General features: G+C 41.0%; 3 protein-coding genes and 1 pseudogene across 4 annotated transcripts in view; 2 read left to right on the forward strand and 2 right to left on the reverse strand.

Moving 5' to 3' along the window:
• The window catches only part of SNAP23 (synaptosome associated protein 23), a 74705-nt gene extending 65796 nt beyond the window's left edge, over positions 1-8909 (forward strand). The window contains exons 7-8 of the mRNA XM_074235192.1: positions 1078-1222; positions 1693-8909. Of these exons, the coding sequence (XP_074091293.1) occupies positions 1078-1222; positions 1693-1758 (211 nt within the window). The 3' untranslated portion in view covers positions 1759-8909. The remainder of the gene's footprint in view (positions 1-1077; positions 1223-1692) is intronic.
• Positions 19-8889, reverse strand: LOC141522092 (protein CREG1 pseudogene; annotated as a pseudogene).
• A 74-nt stretch (positions 8910-8983) lies between the features above and the next one.
• On the reverse strand, positions 8984-19107 carry LRRC57 (leucine rich repeat containing 57). Of its 2 annotated transcripts, XM_074235190.1 has the most exons (6): positions 19006-19107; positions 18346-18459; positions 18104-18242; positions 16574-16842; positions 10447-10632; positions 8984-10039 (listed from the first exon to the last, which is right to left on the reverse strand). In XM_074235190.1, exons 2-6 carry the CDS (start codon positions 18427-18429, stop codon positions 9998-10000), a joined length of 720 nt encoding a protein of 239 aa, XP_074091291.1. In that variant the 5' UTR covers positions 18430-18459; positions 19006-19107; the 3' UTR covers positions 8984-9997. The 2 variants fall into 2 exon arrangements, with proteins under 2 accessions (XP_074091291.1, XP_074091290.1); XM_074235189.1 differs by lacking the exon at positions 19006-19107 and having other exon boundaries at positions 18346-18516.
• The window catches only part of HAUS2 (HAUS augmin like complex subunit 2), a 34731-nt gene continuing 32738 nt past the window's right edge, over positions 18733-20725 (forward strand). The window contains exon 1 of the mRNA XM_074235191.1: positions 18733-18923. Within this exon, the coding sequence (XP_074091292.1) occupies positions 18831-18923 (93 nt within the window). The 5' untranslated portion in view covers positions 18733-18830. The remainder of the gene's footprint in view (positions 18924-20725) is intronic.

Raw genomic sequence — 20725 nt, forward strand, 5'->3', positions numbered from 1 at the left:
TCTTAAATCTGAATTTCTCACAGCAAATCTTTGATTTAAATATTAATCATATGCAAATATTCTTTTTTTTTTTACCAAAACTATGCAGAGAAAAACTTTAAGCAGTTTTTCTATGTATCCCAAACAAAGTGACTTGGAATTACAGAACTGACCATATTCCTTGTTACTAAGGTTTGGCTTTATAATATTCTTCAGGTATAACTATTTTGGCTCTACCAAAATAGTCTATGACCCAGATGTTGGATATTGCCAATTTGGCAAAGAACCAGTTATGATCTGAAGGCCATGATTCCATTTCAGGGTGATGACTGAATAATGACTTTTTTGCAAAGATCATTTCTTCTGTATCCTTCACCTTAGTGACTGATCCTGACAGCATTACATGAGCACAGAGGGGACTCTGAGGATCAAATCCTTGTGTCTTGCAATAATCAGTCTGGGCTAAAGTCACTGTCAAAGTGGCATTTGGATTCACCTGCAGGTCCCCCACCAACATCTGGAGCAGGCTGAGGTAGAAGTAGGGGACACCGCTGCTTTCACCCTCCAGCCTGTTGCTGAGGGAGAAGATGTTGTGGTGAAGGGTCCCGCCCGCACAGGGCTGGCACCGAGGAGATGGTGCCCAGAGTGCCCCAGGTGACAGTGTGGACCGTGAACCGCGCCATGCACACCAGCTCCTTGTGGGGGGCAGCTGGGGCGTCGGCAGAGTGATGGGCCAGCCCAGTGTTGCCAGGAGAAGCAGAAGCAGCGGCGGCAGCGGGCATGGCATTGGGAGCCCCATGGTCCAGGGTCAGATGGACCCGGGCCGTCCAGGGGAGTTATGGCCTGGCTGGGGCCACTGCGGAGCCCCACCTGGGTTTCCTTTTATTGCTAGAATAATTGAATTCTTAGATAGCATTAAGTTGAAATTTGCTTTTTACTGTTACTCAATATATACTACTTAATGTTCACCTATAAGGAAAAGATAGCTGATGTTGAAGGTGCAATCAGTTAAAGCTCCTTTTGAAAATGAAAGTTGATTTCACATTCTACAGTTTTTTGAGACATACCATAAATTCTGTGTTAACATCTCTATGACAGGATAACTAATGATGCCAGAGAAGATGAAATGGAAGAAAATTTGACTCAGGTGGGCAGTATCCTGGGGAACTTGAAAACCATGGCCATAGACATGGGCAATGAAATTGACTCTCAAAACAAGCAAATAGAAAGAATCACTGAGAAGGTAAGATCCTAAAGCTTCTCTTGTCTCTTGGTTACTCAGGGTATTTATTGAATAGCTGACTTTGTGCTAGGTGTTACAGGAAGATCCCCAAAACTTTACTTTTACAGCATAAGAGTTAGAGGGTTAGGCCAAAATAGGATGTAATCAAGGGCCAAAGATTTGTCTTACAGTTCCTTAAGAGAAGTAGAGTCTAAGTAGGCGAGGAAGGAGGAGAGACTTAATGAGAGGGGCATTTCCACTGGGGAAGAAAGTAGGCTTAAAGGCATTAAGGATGAACCAGAGATCTTGCGGAGGTGCTCAAGAATATATAATTTGTGGGGTTATGCTGCCTTATTCAAGAGGAATCTGTTCCATACCTTTTGGGGAAAGATTTGAGCTGTGCACCAATAACAATTCCTTTAAGTGGCTTTTCATGTTTTCATGGTATTCTAATATGTAAATACTTACTTTACTTCCCTTCTTCATTTCAGGCTGATACTAACAAAGATCGAATTGATAATGCCAATGCCAGAGCAAAGAAACTCATCGACAGTTAAATATGTTGCTGCTGCCTTCATTTGGGAATTCTTTTATCTGCTATGTCCTTCAATTCCTCATGAATCACTCATTACCTTTCAGTGTTTGAAATTTCTTTGCCCCAACAACCCACTCTAAGCAAAGAGATGGGAAGAGAGGGTCAGAGGAGTGAAACAGACCCTGTCATTTGGTTTCAAATTCTTGCTCTTCTCCCTTGTGAGCAGATTGATATAAAACTATTCAGTCTTTTCTTTGGGGAAGTACATATGTACATATGCTGAGGTTGTGTTGTAAACCCTTAAAATTGTTGTACATCCTTATTTCACTCGGGCCTACTTTTGCTTTCAGGATTTTTAAACATTGCCAAAGACAGCAATGGAGGAGGGAGTGGAGGGAATGTATGAGATTTGGGAGAATTATTTGTTACTTTTGTTATACCAGTAAAAAGTTCTATAGCCCTAACTACATTGAAAAGTTACATAGAGAAAATGTCTAGTCATATCCTATCCACCTTTGAAAATAATTGGATTCATTGTTAGTTTATCTGACAATGGGCAAGTCATCCAAGCTCTCAATGTCCCAAGGCAGCTAGCTGCCTGCTACTCTAAAAGTTGCAGAGCATGTTGCATCAGAAATCACAGGTCAGGACCAAAAACAGAGTCCTTAAGGTAAGGACAGGAATACATTTGCTTCTTGGCTAATCTTTGTTTTTGGAGATTATGATTCTTAAAAATCATAGAATCTTAAAACATGCTGAAGACAGTAAATTTTTTGAAAGTAAAGGAATTTAGTTTTTCTCCAAATGATTGCTTAAAGGACATATGTTTTGTGATCCCAATTAATGCTGCACTTTGCAAGAATACTGTGGAGCAAAGTTTATGGTTTAAAATAATATAAAAAATTTGTAGCATTATATTCCCATTACACACATCCTCATTAATTTATCATCTCTGTTGATACCATTTGGGAGAAATTGTATGTAGGAATTCAAGTTTACCTCAAAACCGTGAAATTATGTTTTTTTTGTTGTTGTTTGGGAGTAGTAATAAATCTGACCTCAAAGTAATTGGGTTGGCTTTGATATCCTTACAACTCTCAACTTTAAAACTTGTTTACCTTTCTCCACTGTAGTAGTCTACTCATTCTTGGATATGTTTGTTTCTGTAAATGATCTGGAAAATCACAAGTTTGGCTCAGTTATTAATTGCACTATGATTTTCTTTTGCATATTCAACTTTATCCACATCATTTTTGGATCCTCATCGTTACCTAAATGCTATATGAGCTGATCAAAATATATTTTTATCCTTTTCATTAATATACCAACATATGCATATCAGCTGTTTTTCTGGACTGGTTTTACATAAACCACAGAGCTTGACACTTGCAATTAAATTTTGTACCTGATCAGTGGAACTGTGTTCTCTCAAGGTGGAAGGGATTCTTTTTGATCACTGTTTTGGGAGAAGTGAGTCAACTAAGCTTGTGAAACGAAGGGAAAGGGGGTCTATAAGAGCCATGTCAAAGCTGCCATTAGAATGATCAGGTTTTCATTAATAAAAAAAGTTGTTTTCCTTTTATGTTAAATTTGTTTCCTTTTTAGGTTTTGTCCAATATTTATTGCACTAAACTAGCCCTTTTATGAGATTTACTCACTTGATATCAATTGAATTTAGAGCTATAAATTAATTGCTGCTGCAATAATTCTCTCTGTAATCATAATGTATATGTACCACTTTTTAAAATGCAACTTAATTAGTCTGTTGCTTTGAGGTTAAAAACCTATCTGCGCATGCACATTCCCCCATCAAAACTTAATTTCATACTTGGTATAGATTCTTTCCTTTTTCTCTGCTATTGAAAGAAAGGAGTTAATCTTATCATTATAGCTTTTCTGAAAGAGCTTTGCAGTCAGTTCTAGTCTGGCCTAGATCAATGCAGAATGGGTTCAGTGTTAGTTAACTTTAACCATTTACCCACTTTACAGGTTATTTAGAAAGTGCTCTATATGGGGCGGCTAGGTGGACACTTCATAATTACCTAGCCATGTGGCCTTGGGCAAGCCACTTAACCCCATCTGCCTTGCAAAAAACCTTAAAAAAAAAAGAAAAAGTGCTCTATAATACTTAAGGGTGAGTTGATTTGAAAAATAAAATGACAGTTTTATAAGAAAAACAGTTACTAAGCACAAGGCTTTATGGAATCTCATCTTCAGTAGTTTTTGAATGGCATGGAAAATTTAGTATTCAATGAGAAGTTTTTTTTTCCATTTAAGGCACTGAGATTAAGAGACTTGCCCAAGGTCACATAGCTGGGTAATTATTAAGTGTTTGAGGTTGGATTTGAACTCAGGTCTTCCTGACTCCAGGGCTGGTGCTCTGTGCCACCTAGCTGCTCCTCAATTAGAATTTTCTAGCTTAAGACAGGGCTGTCCATCTGTGGGTTTACTAAATGTTTTAGTAAAAGAAGCTGAGCTTCCGCATAGCTTTCACTAAAATGGCAAATCAAAATATATCACCTATTGTTTTCAGTAAAAACTTTTAATTACAGGTAAGGTTGGACAGCCCTGACTTAGGGTATATAGAATTGAAAACTGCCAATATTGAAGAATATCGATGAAATCAAGGCATTTAAGATATTTTGACAGGTATTTTATTAAGAGAATGATAAAATATAACATTCTCTGAAACTACAAAATTTTACTGCTTCAAATACTGACTTTCCCCTCCCCTCCCCATTTTCCCTTTTTTTTTATACTTCTTTTCACTTTTTCCCTGGTTATTTGGGCATTGAAATAAATGAATGAAAATATTTTCCTAGAAAATAAAACAATGGCAATATCCTGAGGACCTGAGTTCAAATGTGACCTCAGACAATAATTGCCTAGATGTGTGACCTTGGACAAGTCACTTAACCCCATTGCGTTAAGTTGATAGACCAACTCACTTCCAGCAGATGTTTGTGCACTATAGTAGTTCTATTGTATTACTGCTTTGATACTTATCCCAAGATCAGTCCACGAGGCACATTTATGAGCCAATTTAGTTGTTTCTTTGTTAGATATGATGTATTTTGGGATATTCCAGGAACTATGGTGTTATTTACTAAATCTTGAGACCTGTGAATGGGTCTGATTAGGCTATAGCAAGAAAGGAGGTAATTTTATAAATCGATGGAAAAGTAGTCTTGTCTAGATAGCTGTTAAATCTTTTTTGGTTATTTAAATAGGTTCCCTTGACTTCATATTCAGTGCTATATATTGGTATGTGTGACCATTCATCAGACTTCTGCTGGATCTTCATGTTATGTCCATTTATTTGGGTGTCCCTCCATGGCTCTGTGCTGGGTCTACTTTTATCATTAAAGGTAGCCAAATGACCGTGAATAAGAGAGCTGTAGTGAGAAAGAACTGTTCAAATGTGTGATCCTAGGCAAGTCAACCTCTGGGTGCCTCATTTTCCTGAACTGTAAATTAAGGATGATAACAGCAGCTCCTGCTTTTTAAGGTTGTTGTGAAAATCAGATGATATTTGTGTGTGCGTGCACACATTGCACTTAGCATAATGGTTGCCACACAGTAATTATTTCTGATAGAGCACTGACCTTGGAGTCAGCAGGAAGAGTTTGAATTAGCCTCAGACACTAAACTCTTACTAGCTGTGTGACCTTGGGCAGGTCACTTAACTTTTTTTTTTTTAAGGTTTTTGCGAGGCAAATGGGGTTAAGTGGCTTGCCCAAGGCCACACAGCATCTGAGACCGGATTTGAACCCAGGTACTCCTGTCTCCAGGGCCAGTGCTTTATCCACTGAGCCACCTAGCTTCCCCCAGGTCACTTAACCTAATTGCCTTGTATCCAGGGCCATCTCCAGTCTTCCTGATTCATAATTGGGCCACTGGACTCAGAAGGCTCGTAACACAGCTCACCCCTTAGGCAAATCCAGTTCACATGGTTATGGCATCGCCTCCCTGATATTATAGTATTCTTCGAAAATGAATGAGAGGGGCAGCTAGGTGGCACAGTGGATAGATCATAGCCCTGGAGTCAGGAGGACCTGAGTTCAAATATGACCTCTGACACTTAATAACTGCCTAGCTGTATTGTGTGATCTTGGGCAAGCCACTTAACCCCATTGCCTTAAATAAAAATTAAAAGAAAATGAAGGGCAAACTTTTTGTTAGTGATCTCTGAGGCTCTTAAGCATTTCCTCATCTCCATATGATCTATCCTGTCTACTGGGTTTTAGACTCACATTATATCTGCTTGTCAGATGATTCACATTGGTTGGGCCATAGCCTTCTCAAATCACTATTTCCAAAATATTAACTTGTCTCCCCCCTCCTTCCCCCATTCTCCCTTTTTCTAAATATCTTGAATACTACTATAGATAACCACATTTTTAGTCCCCCAGATCACCCCCAGATCACATTAAGAACCCTTGGTTCCTTTCTCTATTGACTTAGCTAAAAACTTTTGTCATTTCTTTCTCTATCATTTTTCCTATACTTACTGTTCACTCACAGTCACCAACTTGGTTCAGATCATCATCACCTGTTTCTTCCCAGTCCACATTTTGGTAGTTTCCTAATTTCTTTTTCCTTTAAAAAATTATTGTCCCAACTTCAATGCATCCTTTACTCAGCCAAAAAAACTTAATATCCTTTCCTAAGATTCCAAGGGCTCTTAGGTAATGGCTTAATAAATTAGTAGCTTTCGGAAGACCTTGAAAAAGTTAGGCTACATACTGGTTTCCCTGTTTCATTAAGCCATTTACTTACACTTGCACACAAATCTTCTGTCTTCATACCCTTTTTAAAAGGGGGAAGGTGGTTTTGGGGGCAAGGACCCTAAGACAAGGTCCTGGGTAGAAAGAATACTCAATTTGGAATTGGGAACACCAGAGTTCAGATCCTGCCTCTAACATTAGCTGTGGGATCTTGGACATTTCAGCCTGTTTCTCCATCTATAAAACAAAAAGCACCTACACCTCACAGGGCTGTTGTGAGGAACAAATGAGATGATGCATGAAAAGTGCTTTTCAAACTTAATTAACATATATGTATGTACTAGCAATTATCAAGATGAAAAGTGTTCTCTCACCATATGAACTATTTGAGGGCAGAGCTGCCTTTGGGACCTTGCAGTAATTGTTTATTACCAAATCTTTTGTTTTCATGGGCTTTCACATCCCCTTTCACATTCCCTCTTTGAGAAGTTTGGTTTATATTTTTAGATCAGAATATTTGAGTATAGGTCTGTTTATCTTAGTCTGATTCTTCTACTCTTCATTGTATCTTCATATTTAACACTTGAGGCAGACTACTCAGCAACTGGAAGAAACATGACAGAATATACTTCCTTAGCTTCTTCCAGCATTAAATCGACTATGATTATTATCTTCAAGTATACCAAAATGATAGCATTTAATTTCAACATCAAAAAGACATGTTTTCATTGTGAGCACCCCCCTACTGAGCAGATCAAAACCATTTTCTAGTCTTCAGTAAACTATCTTCATTGAAGTACCAAGGCCAGAAAATTCACATTCTGGCTAAACTGAGTGATAAGCTCTAAATTCCGGTAAGCGCTTGGATGACAGACACCTAGTCCCTCATAACCAGTTTATAGAGGAATATCTTCTGTTACCAAGCATTTAACCACCTATAGCTGCTTTCATGAACAGATGAAGCATCAGTTAGACTTCAGTGAAAGAACTGTGTTTTCTGCTGCATTATACAGAGGAAAACTATATTCTTAGAAAGTAGAGTTGCACAAACCAGAAAATTGCCATTTTGACTCAATATCTTGAAGCTTCTTTTTGCAGTCTTCCACCAGGATTTGATGGCAAATTCAAAGCTGTTTCTTTGACTAGATAGAATAAAGTGCTGGTTTACTATAAATTTTCTCAATGACAATTCTGATGTGACACTGGTATAAATGGTAAATGCTAGCCTTAGGAGGAAACCTGGGTTCAAATCTCAGCTCAAATTTAGCCATGATGTTTTTTTTTTTTGTTTTTTTGCAAGGCAAACAGGGTTAAGTGGTTTGCCCAAGGCCACACAGCTAGGTAATTATTGTCTGAGACCAGATTTGAACCCAGGTACTCCTGACTCCAGGGCCGGTGCTTTATCCACTATGCCACCTAGCCGCCCCAAATTTAGTCATGATCTTGAACAAGCTACTTACCCCTGTTTATTCACTGGATTAAATTCAACATGTATATGTAAAGAACTTCCAGGCCATGGTAATGAATCTCTGACCCCAGTACTTGCCTTCCCTACCATACTGGACAGTTACAAAGAAAGAGCTTTAGTACTCTTAATATACAAGTATTATTTTGATTAATCAATTATCCTGAGGCACAAGGGCATAAATTGTATGCCTTAGCTTACTTCCATTCTCAAATGAATTGACCTTAGATTAAGTTTGAATCATCTCTCCCTCAGGCTGCTGCAGTAGTCCAGTGGTTCTCAAACTTGTCCAGTTTAAACAAAACTTTGGTAAAACCCCTGGAGTAGAATGCTTGAAAGTTATTTTTAATGTCTATTACATAAGGCTTATAAAAATATAAAAACCAAAAATTCTTGGGTGTTTTCATGGTTCCTTGCAGCAGTTTTATGACACATTGCAATAGCCTAATTGGTCTCTGCCTCTTGGGGACTATCTCTTCATCAATTCATCCTTCATAATCTGCTTAAGTATTTATATTACCAAAGCCTTGTCACACTGTTACTTCTAAGACTAAAGCTAGACGACCCCCATTTTGCCAATTAATCTTCATTTTATACACACACACACACACACACACACACACACACAATGTATACACACACAGAGAGAGAGTGCGCATGCTCTTGGAAAGGTAAATGCATATGAGTACACACACACGTGTACACACACACGTGTACACACACACACCTACCTTTCTTCAAGACCTCTAGTCCAAAGTACTATTTTACTATTTTTTATAGTACTCCTTTCTCAAGGCTTTTGCAGAGGCTATCCTCTATGCTGTGATCTCTTAACACTGTAATTAATCCCTAGCTAGTTTCAAAGTTTGGATAGCCCGTTCCTGTCCCCTTAAAAATGACCTTAGATTTTACTTTGAATAATTTGTGTATATATTTCCTTTGGTAGAACAGAAACACCTTGGGGGCAGGGACTGTTTCACTTTTCTGTTACTATAAATGCCTTCAGTTTTTCTCTTACCTTTTTCAAAATTAACTTTTTCTGAACTCCATCCAAGTTCTTTTAAAAAAGTTATTTATTTTTCTTATCTTTTTTTTCCATCTTATGCAGAGAGCACACCTAATATACATAATGGGATGTTTTGAAAATCTGTTGTAGTAATAGCTTTTGAATATGTAATTTGATTAGTAAAATTATAATATAAAAAGGGTGAAAGGTTATAGGAAATTAGAAAAATCTTGGATATCACAATTCTTTTCATCTTACATGTTTTGCATACCAAGTACCTTCACCAGTAAGGCACCTACAATAGTAGTAATGAGTTTGCTGCAGCTTGGGGCTCATCTCCTATGTGTTTGGTTTTTTAAAACCAGGAAAGCACATTTTAAATCCAGACATTTGTCGAATATCATACACTTCTCCAAGCAGAATAAGCATTTTTTTTTTCAAAGCAGCAGTTTTACATTTCAACTAAACTGATGTGTTGGAATAAACAAAGCACTGAATGCTGTGATTAATCATAGCAGCCTCCCATGAACTACTTGTGTTCCACAAAAACACAAAAAGTGTTAAATGTAGAGGTGGAACTGAAGTTGTTGTTATGGCAGCTCACACATCAGGATTAAATATGGGTTTTCAAGCTGTGGTGTGGAGCTATTCTAATGATACAACCTCAAGGCAATCATCAGGAACAGCCCCCTTAGTGTATAAAAACCAGCAGCTACCTACTTGTTTCTTAAAAGTAAACTGGCAACTGTAAAAATATAGGCCTTCGTCATCCCTCAGCCTGATGACTTGGCCTTTCTTCTCTAACACACTCTTGTTCTCACTCCCCCCTCCCCTTGCCCTTCCTTTCTGCTTTATTAATAGCAAGTCCTGAAAGGGGAGAGAAAGTTAGATGCAACATAATCTGCTTTTTTGAGACACCATTTGGTACTCAAGTGCTCATTCCTCCTTCAATCATTTCCCCACTGCAGATCTCCTTGGCAATGACGTGAATCTTCTATTCAGCCAGACTTCCAATTTAGGTTCAAAATGTGTTTTCTGTGAGGTGCCTTGCTCCTGGGGAACATCATGCAAACTTCTTCTTGGTGGCTGTGAACCTCTCCATGTACTAAAAAAACAAAATTATTTTAATGTTTAAATGGGGAAAGATCAATGAGTTGAAATTGTCTCAATTTTTTATTTATTATTCTAGCAAGCCTAACTTTTTATTAAATTTTTACTGGATGATTCCCTTCTAGACCTTTAGTTCCTAATATTCTAGATCCAATTTTAAATTTCAAAGAATTGACCTATTAGCAAAAAAATATTGATACTTAAAAGGACAAGGTCATAGTCACATAGTCATAGGTTATTCTACAGCTTCTCAAAAAAAGGTATCGGCTCTAATTCCTAGCAAAAACATACATACATGTAGCTGACTCCGTGAATTTATCTTCAAAAGGGGGAAAAGTTTCCTCCAGAATCCTTTTGTAGGGAAACAGATAAAAACAGTCATTTGAATTATTATGGTCAAACCTTTTCATAGCCTTCCAGTTCTCGGAGTTTCTTTATCTCAAAAAGATTGCCTTCGACTGCAAGCAGAGCAATCTGGGAATTGCTGAGGATGCTCCGAGGAAGCATGCTGAGCTCTAAGCAGTTCTCTTCCATGCGCAAGACTTTGAGGCGTGGACAACGAGATATCTGAGGTGAGATCTGAGAAATCTGTCAAGTCAAGAAAGTAATAAGTTCAATTATTTCCTGTTGTAAAATATCTTTGGGGGAAAAACCTCATCGCTGACATTTTGCCTCCTCTTATAACTCTTTTTTTCTTCATTTTACTGACAAAATTGAATGGTCTACAATATCTTCTTGGGGGGGGAATCAATCTTTGCTTAACTATGCCTAGTTGTGAGGGCTTTATTTTTTCTTTTTCAATGGGTAGGGGAGGTGGGCAGGAAAGAAAGGATTTTTACTATTTCTAAACTTTTGACTTTTTTTAAAAGGTCCATGGGAATTAGGGGGAGTGAGGATTCGATATCTCCATTTCTTACCTACCCTAATTTCTGTCACTACCACTCTACTGAAACCGCTTTCTCAGGTTATGGATAAATTCCTTATTGCCAAGTTCAAGGGTGTTTGTCTTCATTCTCTTTAACGTTTTTGTTGTATTTAATATCATGTTTTGTTATGCTATTTTGACTTCTTGTTTCAAACTACTTATTTAACTATTAAGTTACTGCTGAGTATAAGGTATTTTGTTAAAAGATAGAAGGTATTTTGTTAAGAGATAGAAAATGGCCTATACAAAAAAAATCTGAGGATTTCAAGAAAAAAGAGCAAATAAAGCCAGACTACATGGAGATTAACACATGTGAAGGGCCTTGAAAGATTTCTACAGGTAAATAAGGTGTCTGTTCGAGACATGAAGGAAGGTCTAAGAAAGGCATGAAAAGACAGTATACTGAGTTTGGGAAACAGTTCATTTTTGGCTGAAAAGATGATGTTAAGGGGATATAAAAAGTAAATTTGCAAAGTTAGATCATAGCTAGACTATATATAGACTTTAGCTTTAAATACCAACTAAAAAGTTTAGGGGCAACAGAGAGTTCATGAGCAATGATGTGAAATGATTAGACCTATGTCCTAGGAAGATGATTTTGTAAGCTATGTGAAGGTTACATTGGGAACAGAAGACCAGTGAAATTATTAGCGTAGTCCAAATGAACTGAGGAAGTTCCAAACTAGGGTGGTGGCCAAGTGAGTGGAAAGGAGCAAGTAAATATAAAATGTGAAACAGAAATGGAATCAACAAATTTGTCAACTAAAAAGGACTCTTAAAGCTCAGGTGATTTGAAGGATGGGGATGCCATCAATAGAAAGAGGTTAGTTGTAAAAGTCAGTAAAACATTTTTTTAAGCATTTACAGTGTATTAGTAAAGTGCTGGTCAAACAAGACAATCATATCCCTCCAGAAGCTTAAAATCTAAAAGGAGAAAACAACACAAGGCTGAAAAGAGTGGAAACGTGTGACTGGGGAAGGTACCACCAGGTAAGAAATGAGATGTTCTGAGCTGAGCTTCATCCTTAAATGGAGGTTTGGGAGGTTCAGGGCTCTCTCTTCAGTAAGAGGGACAGAGAGTGGTTATTAAACTAGAAAGAGTACCAATGCTGATGGTATATTGCTTGAGGAAGAGGTTTTCCCAATAATCAGCAGGCTTTGGGAGGAAATTGAGTAATTTTGTTTAGGGCAGATTAATTTTGAAATGACAAGAGCAAATGATTAGAAAAATCTTAAATGGATGACCAGATTGTAAATCATTCACATTTGGTAAAGGTTGGAAGAAGATAAACCACTGAAGGAGACTGAAAGGAGAGGCCAAGCATGTAGCAAGAAAACCAAAAGTCAAGGACAGAGAGGAAATTCTCCAGGGAGGTATTGTGAGAGTTCAGTGAGATAATGTATATTGAGTATTTTACAGATCTTCAAGTATAATGAAAATAATTATTACTCTTAGTTGTTTCCTTCACTGGATCATCTTTTTTCTGGATGCTTACAGGAATATCCCAAAATCCTTTTACTCTTTATAATTTTTACCTCTCTCCCTCTCCCTCTCTCCATGAAGGTTGTAGATTCTACTTCTTCCTTTCATTGTGACCTAGGGCAAATCATTTCTATGATCCTCAGGTTCCTTATTTGTAAAAGCAGGGTTTTAGACTAGATGATCTCCAAATCCCTTCCAGCCCTAGTGACTGGCCTCTTCAAAATTGGACATGCTTTATGATAATATAGATGTCTGTAGTCAGGTCTTTTACTCAAACTCAACAAGCTTTAAACAAACTCCCATTTCCAATTTCCATTTGTCAACAGTACCACTATACTTTATTGCCCATATTCTAAACCCTGATGTGATCTTTGATTCATCACCACACAGCTGTAATTACTCTAAAAACTCCTAGATGACCCCTCTGATACCAGCAATCTGTCCCCTCTAATTCCTACTTACATAGTGATGTTGAGAGTAATTTTCCTTAAAGGTGACTTTAATTTCGGCGTTCTTGTCTAAAAGCTTAAATGGTTCCTAATTTCCCACAATCCTGAGTTTAAAACATAAGTCACAAATTCCTACATATTTGGCCTTATTCAACTTTGCTATGTATTATACCCTAAAAGTTTTTTTATTTTAGTTAGTTTGGATCTTTCATTGCTCTACAAACATGCTAGGTTTGTTCCTACCTTCGTTCTTTCAGTTTATGGCTTTTTTGCTTTTTGCTTTTGTTTTTTTTAGATTTTTGCAAAGCAATGGGGTTGAGTGGCTTGCACAAGGCCACACAGATAGGTAATTATTAAGTATCTGAGGCCGGATTTGAACTCAGGTACTCCTGACTCCAGGGCCAGTGCTCTATCCACTGCACCACCTAGCAGCCCCGGTGTTTTTTTTTTTAATCTAGAATGTCCAGTTTTCTCTAGTTCCTTCCCCTTCCCACCTACCCAAATCCCACCCATTCTTCACATTCTTCTCATCCCACAGGACTATAAATATTACTTTCCACCCTTGGAAACCTAGATTCAGGAATGTTCTATGGCTTGAACTCAGTCTTTCTTGAAAAATTGAGTTACAAATGGCTTTCTCTTTCATCTAGTAAGTTTTAATTCATCAACTACATAAGGATTATTTCTTTACATATTAGTTGCTTCATAACTACTTGGTGACTGAATGAAAATTCAACAAATATGTTTCAAGAACCTCCTAAGTGGAAGGTGCTTTGTAGGGGGCCTGCAATTTATTATAGAAGATAATACAGCAATGATATAAAAATAAATGTAAGTGATAATGGTAACAATAGTTAGCATTTAATAGTGCTTTAAGATTTGTAAAAAGTTTTACAAATATCACTATCACAGTTTGAGATATAGGTGCTATTTTATTGGATCTTCATTTTATGAAAGAGTCACCTGAGGCAGAGAGGTCAAGTGTCTTGCTATTGTATAATTTCAAAGCCTGCATGCTATCCCCACTGTGCCAGCTAGATACATATCTCCCAGGGGTACAAAATCCTTAAGATCTCAAAACTCAAAATGCTAATATCATCATTTTCCCTCAGCATAGAGATTAGACAACCGATCTTGAAGCAAAGCTTAAAAAAAAAAGCATTTTCTATGATACAAGAATAAAAGCCTACTTTGTTTACAGTGAAATTCCTCCACGTTCTTTTCAACTCTATAAAAGAACCCATTTCTGACAGGGAGAGAAGTATATAGAAGTCATCTATCTTTACCTGAATTCTCACAAAAAAGATCGTATACCTTAAGAATTCTAGTTCAATACGTTATTTTACTTTTGAGGAAACTGGGGCATAGAGAAGTTAGTGCATTTGTTAGGATAGCAAATAGCAGTCAATGGCTTAGTACAGCTAAGAAGAGTATAATCAGGAACCTTAACTTCCTATACCAATCAATCCAAAATATTCAGAAGAATTATGCGTGATCAGATTTTTCAGATATGCCAATTCAGAGTAACTGAAAGAGATGCTGGTTTATTGGGTTTTAACATATGACTTTGAAGAGCAAATAAACCAATAAACATTTATTTATGAATCCCTAGAATATATCAGACTTTATGTTAAGGATAAGGATACAAAATAAAACTGAAAAAACCCCTCAAGAAGCTTACACTTTATTGAGGGAAATATTTACACAAACATTTAGTTGGCAATGCAATAAAGCAGCTGGTGGAGGAGGGGTTAACATGTAGATAAGGGCTCTTCATAAACTACAAAAACCCTATGTGCAATTCGTTAATCCTTTAATCTCTACCACAATAGTGCTAAAAAAGTCTTTAAATCCTGGCAGCTCAATAATATATTTATTAGGGACAACTTCTTAGCATGGAAGGGGCTAAGTCATTGTAAAAGTACAAAGGTACATTTCAACATTACACCATTTGATTCTATGTTTTGGGATTTCAAAATAACTGAAAGACATCCCTGTATTTTCAAAGGTTGAAAAATACAACAAATAATTCATTAGATAATCAGATACACCTTCCATAAAATCTCCACCTTTTTTTGTTGCACTGTCCATATCAGAACTGCTAGAATATGGATGTTCTGCTTGAATTCCCAGTTACTATTTAATCATATTTATTTTTATTTTTGTACAATTTTTTTTATACATTACTAAAATGTTCTTGTTTAAGAGTAAATATAATACCCCTCCCCCTCAAAATATAGACCATCAGGAGTAATAAAGAGAAGAAAATTAAAATTAAAAAAATAAGGGGTGGCTAGGTGGTGCACTGGACAGAGCACTGGCCCTGGAGTCAGGAGCATCCGAGCTCAAATCTAGTCTCAGACACTCAAATAACCACCCAGCTGTGTGGCCCTGGGCAAGCCACTCAACCCCATTTGCCTTACAACACCCCCCCTAATAATAACAACAACAACAACAACAATAATGATAATAATGGCAGCTAGGTGGTGCAGTGGACAGAGCACGGGCCCTGGAGTGGGGAACACCTGAGCTCAAATCCAGCCCGACACCCAACAATCACCCAGCTGTGTGACCCTGGGCAAGTGACCCCCAGCTCCATTGCCCTGCAAAAACCAAATAAAATAAAGTAAAATAAAAAAAAATGTGCTTCAGTCTGTGTTCCAACACCACCAGCTCTGTCGTGGGTAGACCACATTCTTTAGGATAAGTCCATCACAAAAGCCACTTCCATATTTTTCCACTGTTGCCATTGCTGACTGCAACTCCATTCGTACTACCCCACTAGCATACACTATATTTTCACTCTCCTTCCTTCCTTCCTTCCTTCCTTCCTTCCTTCCTTTTGGTTTTTGCAAGGCAAATGGGATTAAGTGGTTTGTCCAAGGCCCACAGTTAGGTAATTATTAAGAGTCTGAGACCGGATTTGAACCCAGGTACTCCTGACTCCAGGGCCGGTGCTCTATCCACTGTGCCACCTAGCCACCCCTCACTCTCTTTTCACTCTGTCCCTCTTCTTAAATGTGCCGTAGGGTAGCTGAGTGGTGCAGAAGACTGATCACCATCCCTGGGGCCAAGAGGACCCGGTTACCTACCACCCCCTAAGGCCCAGCAACCACCTGGCCCTGTGGTCCCAGACAGGCCATCCAATCCCAGCCCCTTGCCAGAAGTAAAAAAGAAAATGTCCCACAGTTACTATTACGAAGTCCCTGGGTTAAATGGTTAGGGGAATCTTTCAGGGTAAGAATGGGTAAAATGGGGGTGGCTAGGTGGCGCAGTAGATAGAGCACCGGCTCTGGAGTCAGGAGTACCTGGGTTCAAATCTGGTCTCAGACACTTAATAATTACCTAGCTGTGTGGTCTTGGGCAAGACACTTAACCCCATTTGCCTTGCAAAAACCTAAGAAAAAAAAAAGGGTAAAATGAGGAGACTACTAAGGTCCATGAAAGGATGGTTCACCTCTTACCATCATCTCACCCAACCTTAGAGAAACAATATAAACTCAAATAATTGCTTGGGCTTTAATAAAAAACTGACTCATAGAATTCAGTCTTGTTAACTTGATCCCAAGATGTGTGCAAACAAATGGCCTTTTGAATCAAGGGATTTTCTCCTGTCTCTCCAGGTAAAGAAACAAAGGGTTACAAAAGTCCATAGTCACATGCAAGTCTAACCTGATTCTGGTTGAGGTTCAGCTCAATAGCCTGTAGTTCGCCTATTGTGTCAGGTACACTTTGAATCTGGTTCTTGGAGAGATCTACCACATCCAAGTGTCGCAGGCAGCAGAGCTGAGATGGTACTGCTCGAAGCTTGTTCCCAGAGAGGCTCAGGGTCTTGAGGGCAGACAATTGCCCAAAGGCAGCTGGCAGCTGTGTCAAGTGATTGTTGTTAAGATGGAGGGTCTCTAGCTTTGATAACTTGCATAGCTCCTCTGGCAGAATGGCTAGAAAAGATAATCAGAAACAATTGAATATGATGCTGAGGAGGAACAATTTCAAAAAGCTTGCAACGTTCTAGTGCAGACTGTCTTGTCAATAAATTCTCAAATAATATATTTTGCTCTATTTCCCTCTGAATGGTCACATTGAGAGTAAAGTGACGCAAAGATATTAAAAGGGTATCCTTTAGGTTGGTTTCCCTTCCTTCAAGTTTCTCCTGTTCCAGATCATCTAAGTGATCTTCCTAAGGCTCTGGTCTGAGTACATTGCATCCTTTTATTCAAAGCCCAGTGGCTATTACCTCCAAGATCAAATATAAAATCCTGTCGTTTGATAAGACATTTGTAACCTGTCCCTTCCACTATTCCAATTAGGCAACAGTGCCCCACCTGGCATTTCCGCTCAAGGACCTTGACCTGAGGGAGGTGAGGTGGAACTAGATTTGAGGGATGGAGCTTTTTCCATATGATCTAGCTACATAGCCTTCCCTGCTGATCCTTGAACAAGACTAATCTCCAGACTTCTCCCTACCTCCGTCCCACCTCGTTTTCCTTAAATCTACTAAAATTCCCCATCCTGCTTCCCTCATCTCCATTATATGTCAATATCTTCCCCCTGAATTTTTCCAGGGGATTTTTTTGCTTCTTTTTTATGCCCACAGTGCCACCCTCATATAAATATAAACACACAAACACACACACACACACACACATATACACACATACATAATGCATGCTGGCTTGTGAATCTAAGAGTTCACAAGAGTGTGGCCTTAGTTAATTCTGAGTCTTTTTTTAAAATAGCACTTTTGAGTTTTTGTGGTGCTGTTGTTATTAGATCCGGCCTATTGGTCTTTGGACCACTATGACATCCCCCCCCCTTTTAAGGGAGGCTATAACTTATACAATCTACCCATGTAAACCATAATTAAGCCTAATCGTCTACACGGAAGGGAGGCTCTAAACCATGGCAAAATACTGACAAAACCATTTATTTTTTGCAGGTTCAGCTCTGTCCTCCAAACACCTTGGCTACCGTTGTTTCTCCTCCCTGATAACAAACTCCCCAAGTACCGCTGGGCCGTGGTTCGCCCCGCTGGGGGAGGGGCCTTCCCGACTAAGAGGAGCACCGGGGCTGGCAGCCCGCGGGGACGCCGCGTCGGCGGGGCGGCCGCGCCCGGTGCTGATGCTCGCCAGGGGGCCGCTGGCCGGGGCCGGGGGCGAGGGCTTGGCCCGGCCTCCGCGCCCCGCGGCTGCCGCCACTCACTCAGTCGGTTGTGGTTCAGGGACAGGCTCCGGAGCAGCGAGAACTTCCCGATGAGGGCGGCTGGCAGCTGCTCGATCTTATTGTTGGACAGGTCGATGGTCCGGAGGTTGCTCGTCAGCCTCTGCAGCTCCTCGGGGAACTGGAGAAAGGGGGTGGTCGCTGCGCGGCCCGGCCCGGCCCCCCGCCCCCCGCCGCCTCCCCGGCCGGCCGGGCTCCACCCCCCGCCCCGGGCTCGCTCTCACCTCCGTCAGGCCGCGCTCCTTGAGCTGAAACACGCCCGTCTTCTGCGCCGTTTCCAGGTGGGCGCGGAGGGCGCTGTTCCCCATCCTGCAGCCGCTGCAGCCGGCCCGCCGGCCCTGCGGGAGAAGCCGCTGCCCTCAGCGCCGGGCCCGCAGCGGGCAGGGCGGCCTCCCCCCCGGGGTCCGTCCAACCCGCCCGCCCGCCGGGCCCCACCGCCCTCCGCCGCGCCCCGGAAGCCCGGCCCCGCCGGGAGCTGCGCCGCCGTCCGAGCCCCGCCGCGGGCGGCCTCCGGCCTGGGCGCTCAGGCCTCGGCCCCGTGACGCCGGGGCCCCGCCCCTGGGCGGAGCCGGGGCCAGAGGGCCCTGTGACGTCATCGGAAGGCGCGCGCGCGGCCGCCGCTGGGGGGCGCCGCGCGCAGGCGCAGCGGCCTCGGGGGGCAGACCCGCGTTTGAACGGCGTTCCCCGCGGGGGAAGGCTGAGCCTCGGCATGGCGGAGGCTAACCCTTGGGTGCCGGAGGCTGCCCCCACCGCCGCGGGGCAGCTGATGGCCGAGTGCTTAGCTTCGGGACTCGTCACTCGGGTGAGTGGGTGGCGTCGCTAGCAAAAAGGAAGAAAAAGCCCGCCGCGGGCCCGCCGGGCGGTGGGCCTGCGCCCCGCCCTACCTGGCTGACCCTGGCGGCGTCGCCAAACTTCTCCGGGCCTCAGTTTCCCTCTCTGTGGGCCGTATTAGATGATCCCTAAGGCCCCTTCCTGCCCGCGGCGCCTAGGCCCGGGGGGGGGCGGGGCGCCCGAGCTTCCCCCGGCCTCTCCTGCCGGGGCGCAGCTCTGACGTCACAGGCCTCTCTGTTTCGCCATAGGCTGGTGCGGGGAGGCAGGCCCCACCCTCTCCTCCGAAACAACTGCTGGCGGCTCTGGGTTGTTTACTGGTGTACCAGGCCTTGGATTGGGGCGATTCTGCAGTCCCTTCCCGCGGGGGGGTAGATACCGAGTACAAACCTTGTATGGGATTCGGAACACACACGTTTTAGGCAGAATTCACAAGTAATTTTATTTTTTTACTGTTTCATATTTACGTGTAAAAATAAGTTTTAGCATTCATTCGATTAAATATTGAATTCCGAATTCTCTCCCTTTGTTCCCATCCCACTCCCCCCATTGAGAAAACAGGTTAAAAATGTGTAGTCATGAAAAACATTACCTTAATAGTCAGGTAGTGAAAGTAAACATAACCCCCCCCCCCAAGAAACTTTTAAATAAAATAAAGTAAAAAAGTATGCTTCAATCTGTAGTCACGCACCATTAGCTTTGTCTTTGGGGATGGACATTATTCTTTTATCATAAGTCCTTCAGAATTTTATTGGGTCGTAGTATTGCTGAGAAAAGGAGTCATTCACAGCTGATTTTAAAATTTGTCAGGGGCAGCTAGGTGGCGTAGTGGATAGAGCACCGGCCCTGGAGTCAGGAGGGCCCGAGTTCAAATGCAGCCTCAGACACTTAATTACCTAGCTGTGTGACCTTGGGCAAGTCACTTAACCCCATTAGCCCTGCAAAAAAACCTAAAAAAATGATCACATTGCTGTTACTTTGTATATAGTACATTTACCATTGCATCTGCTCATGCAAGTCTTTTCAGATTTTACTGAGTATCCTGCTCGCATTTCTTTTTTTTTTTTTTTTTTGCAAGGCAGTGGAGTATAATGATTTGCCCGAGGTCCTACAACTAAGTATTAAGTGTCTGAGATCAAATTTGAACTCAGGTCCTCCTGACTTCAGGGTCGGTGCTCTAATCACTGGGCTACCTAGCTGCCCCATGCTCACCATTTTTTTTAAGGTTTTTTTGCATGGCAAATGGGGTTAGGTGGCTTGCCCAAGGCCATATAGCTAGGTAATTCTTAATGTCTGAGGTGGGATTTGAACTCAGATACTCCTGACTCCAGGGCCGGTGCTCTATCCACTGCACCACCTAGCCCCCCCCTCACCATTTCTTAAAGCAGAATGGCATTCCATTATCATCACATACCACAATTTGTTCAGCCATTCCCCAGCTGGCGGGTGTTCCCTCAATCTCTACCAGAAAAGAACTGTTATAAATATCTGGTAAGTGATTTTAAGAGAGGACTGGGAAAGTGCCTGTAGAAATTGGGATCTGAGTTACGTTTTCATGAAAGAAGTCAGAGAGGAGATGAGTGTTCCAGGCTTGAAGGGATAGCTAGTTTAAAGACTAGGAGATTAGAGATGGAGTATACTGTGGGAGGATCTCAAAAGCATAGGGGATGCCAAATGGAAAAAAAAAGGATTAAGAACTATATTCTGGATCCATTGTGAGGGGGGAGTAAAAGGGAATAGCTGTGATTTGGGGAAGAGTTGTAGATCTTTGAGAGG

This window comes from Macrotis lagotis, chromosome 4, assembly GCF_037893015.1.
Source record: "Macrotis lagotis isolate mMagLag1 chromosome 4, bilby.v1.9.chrom.fasta, whole genome shotgun sequence".
Taxonomy (NCBI): domain Eukaryota; kingdom Metazoa; phylum Chordata; class Mammalia; order Peramelemorphia; family Peramelidae; genus Macrotis; species Macrotis lagotis.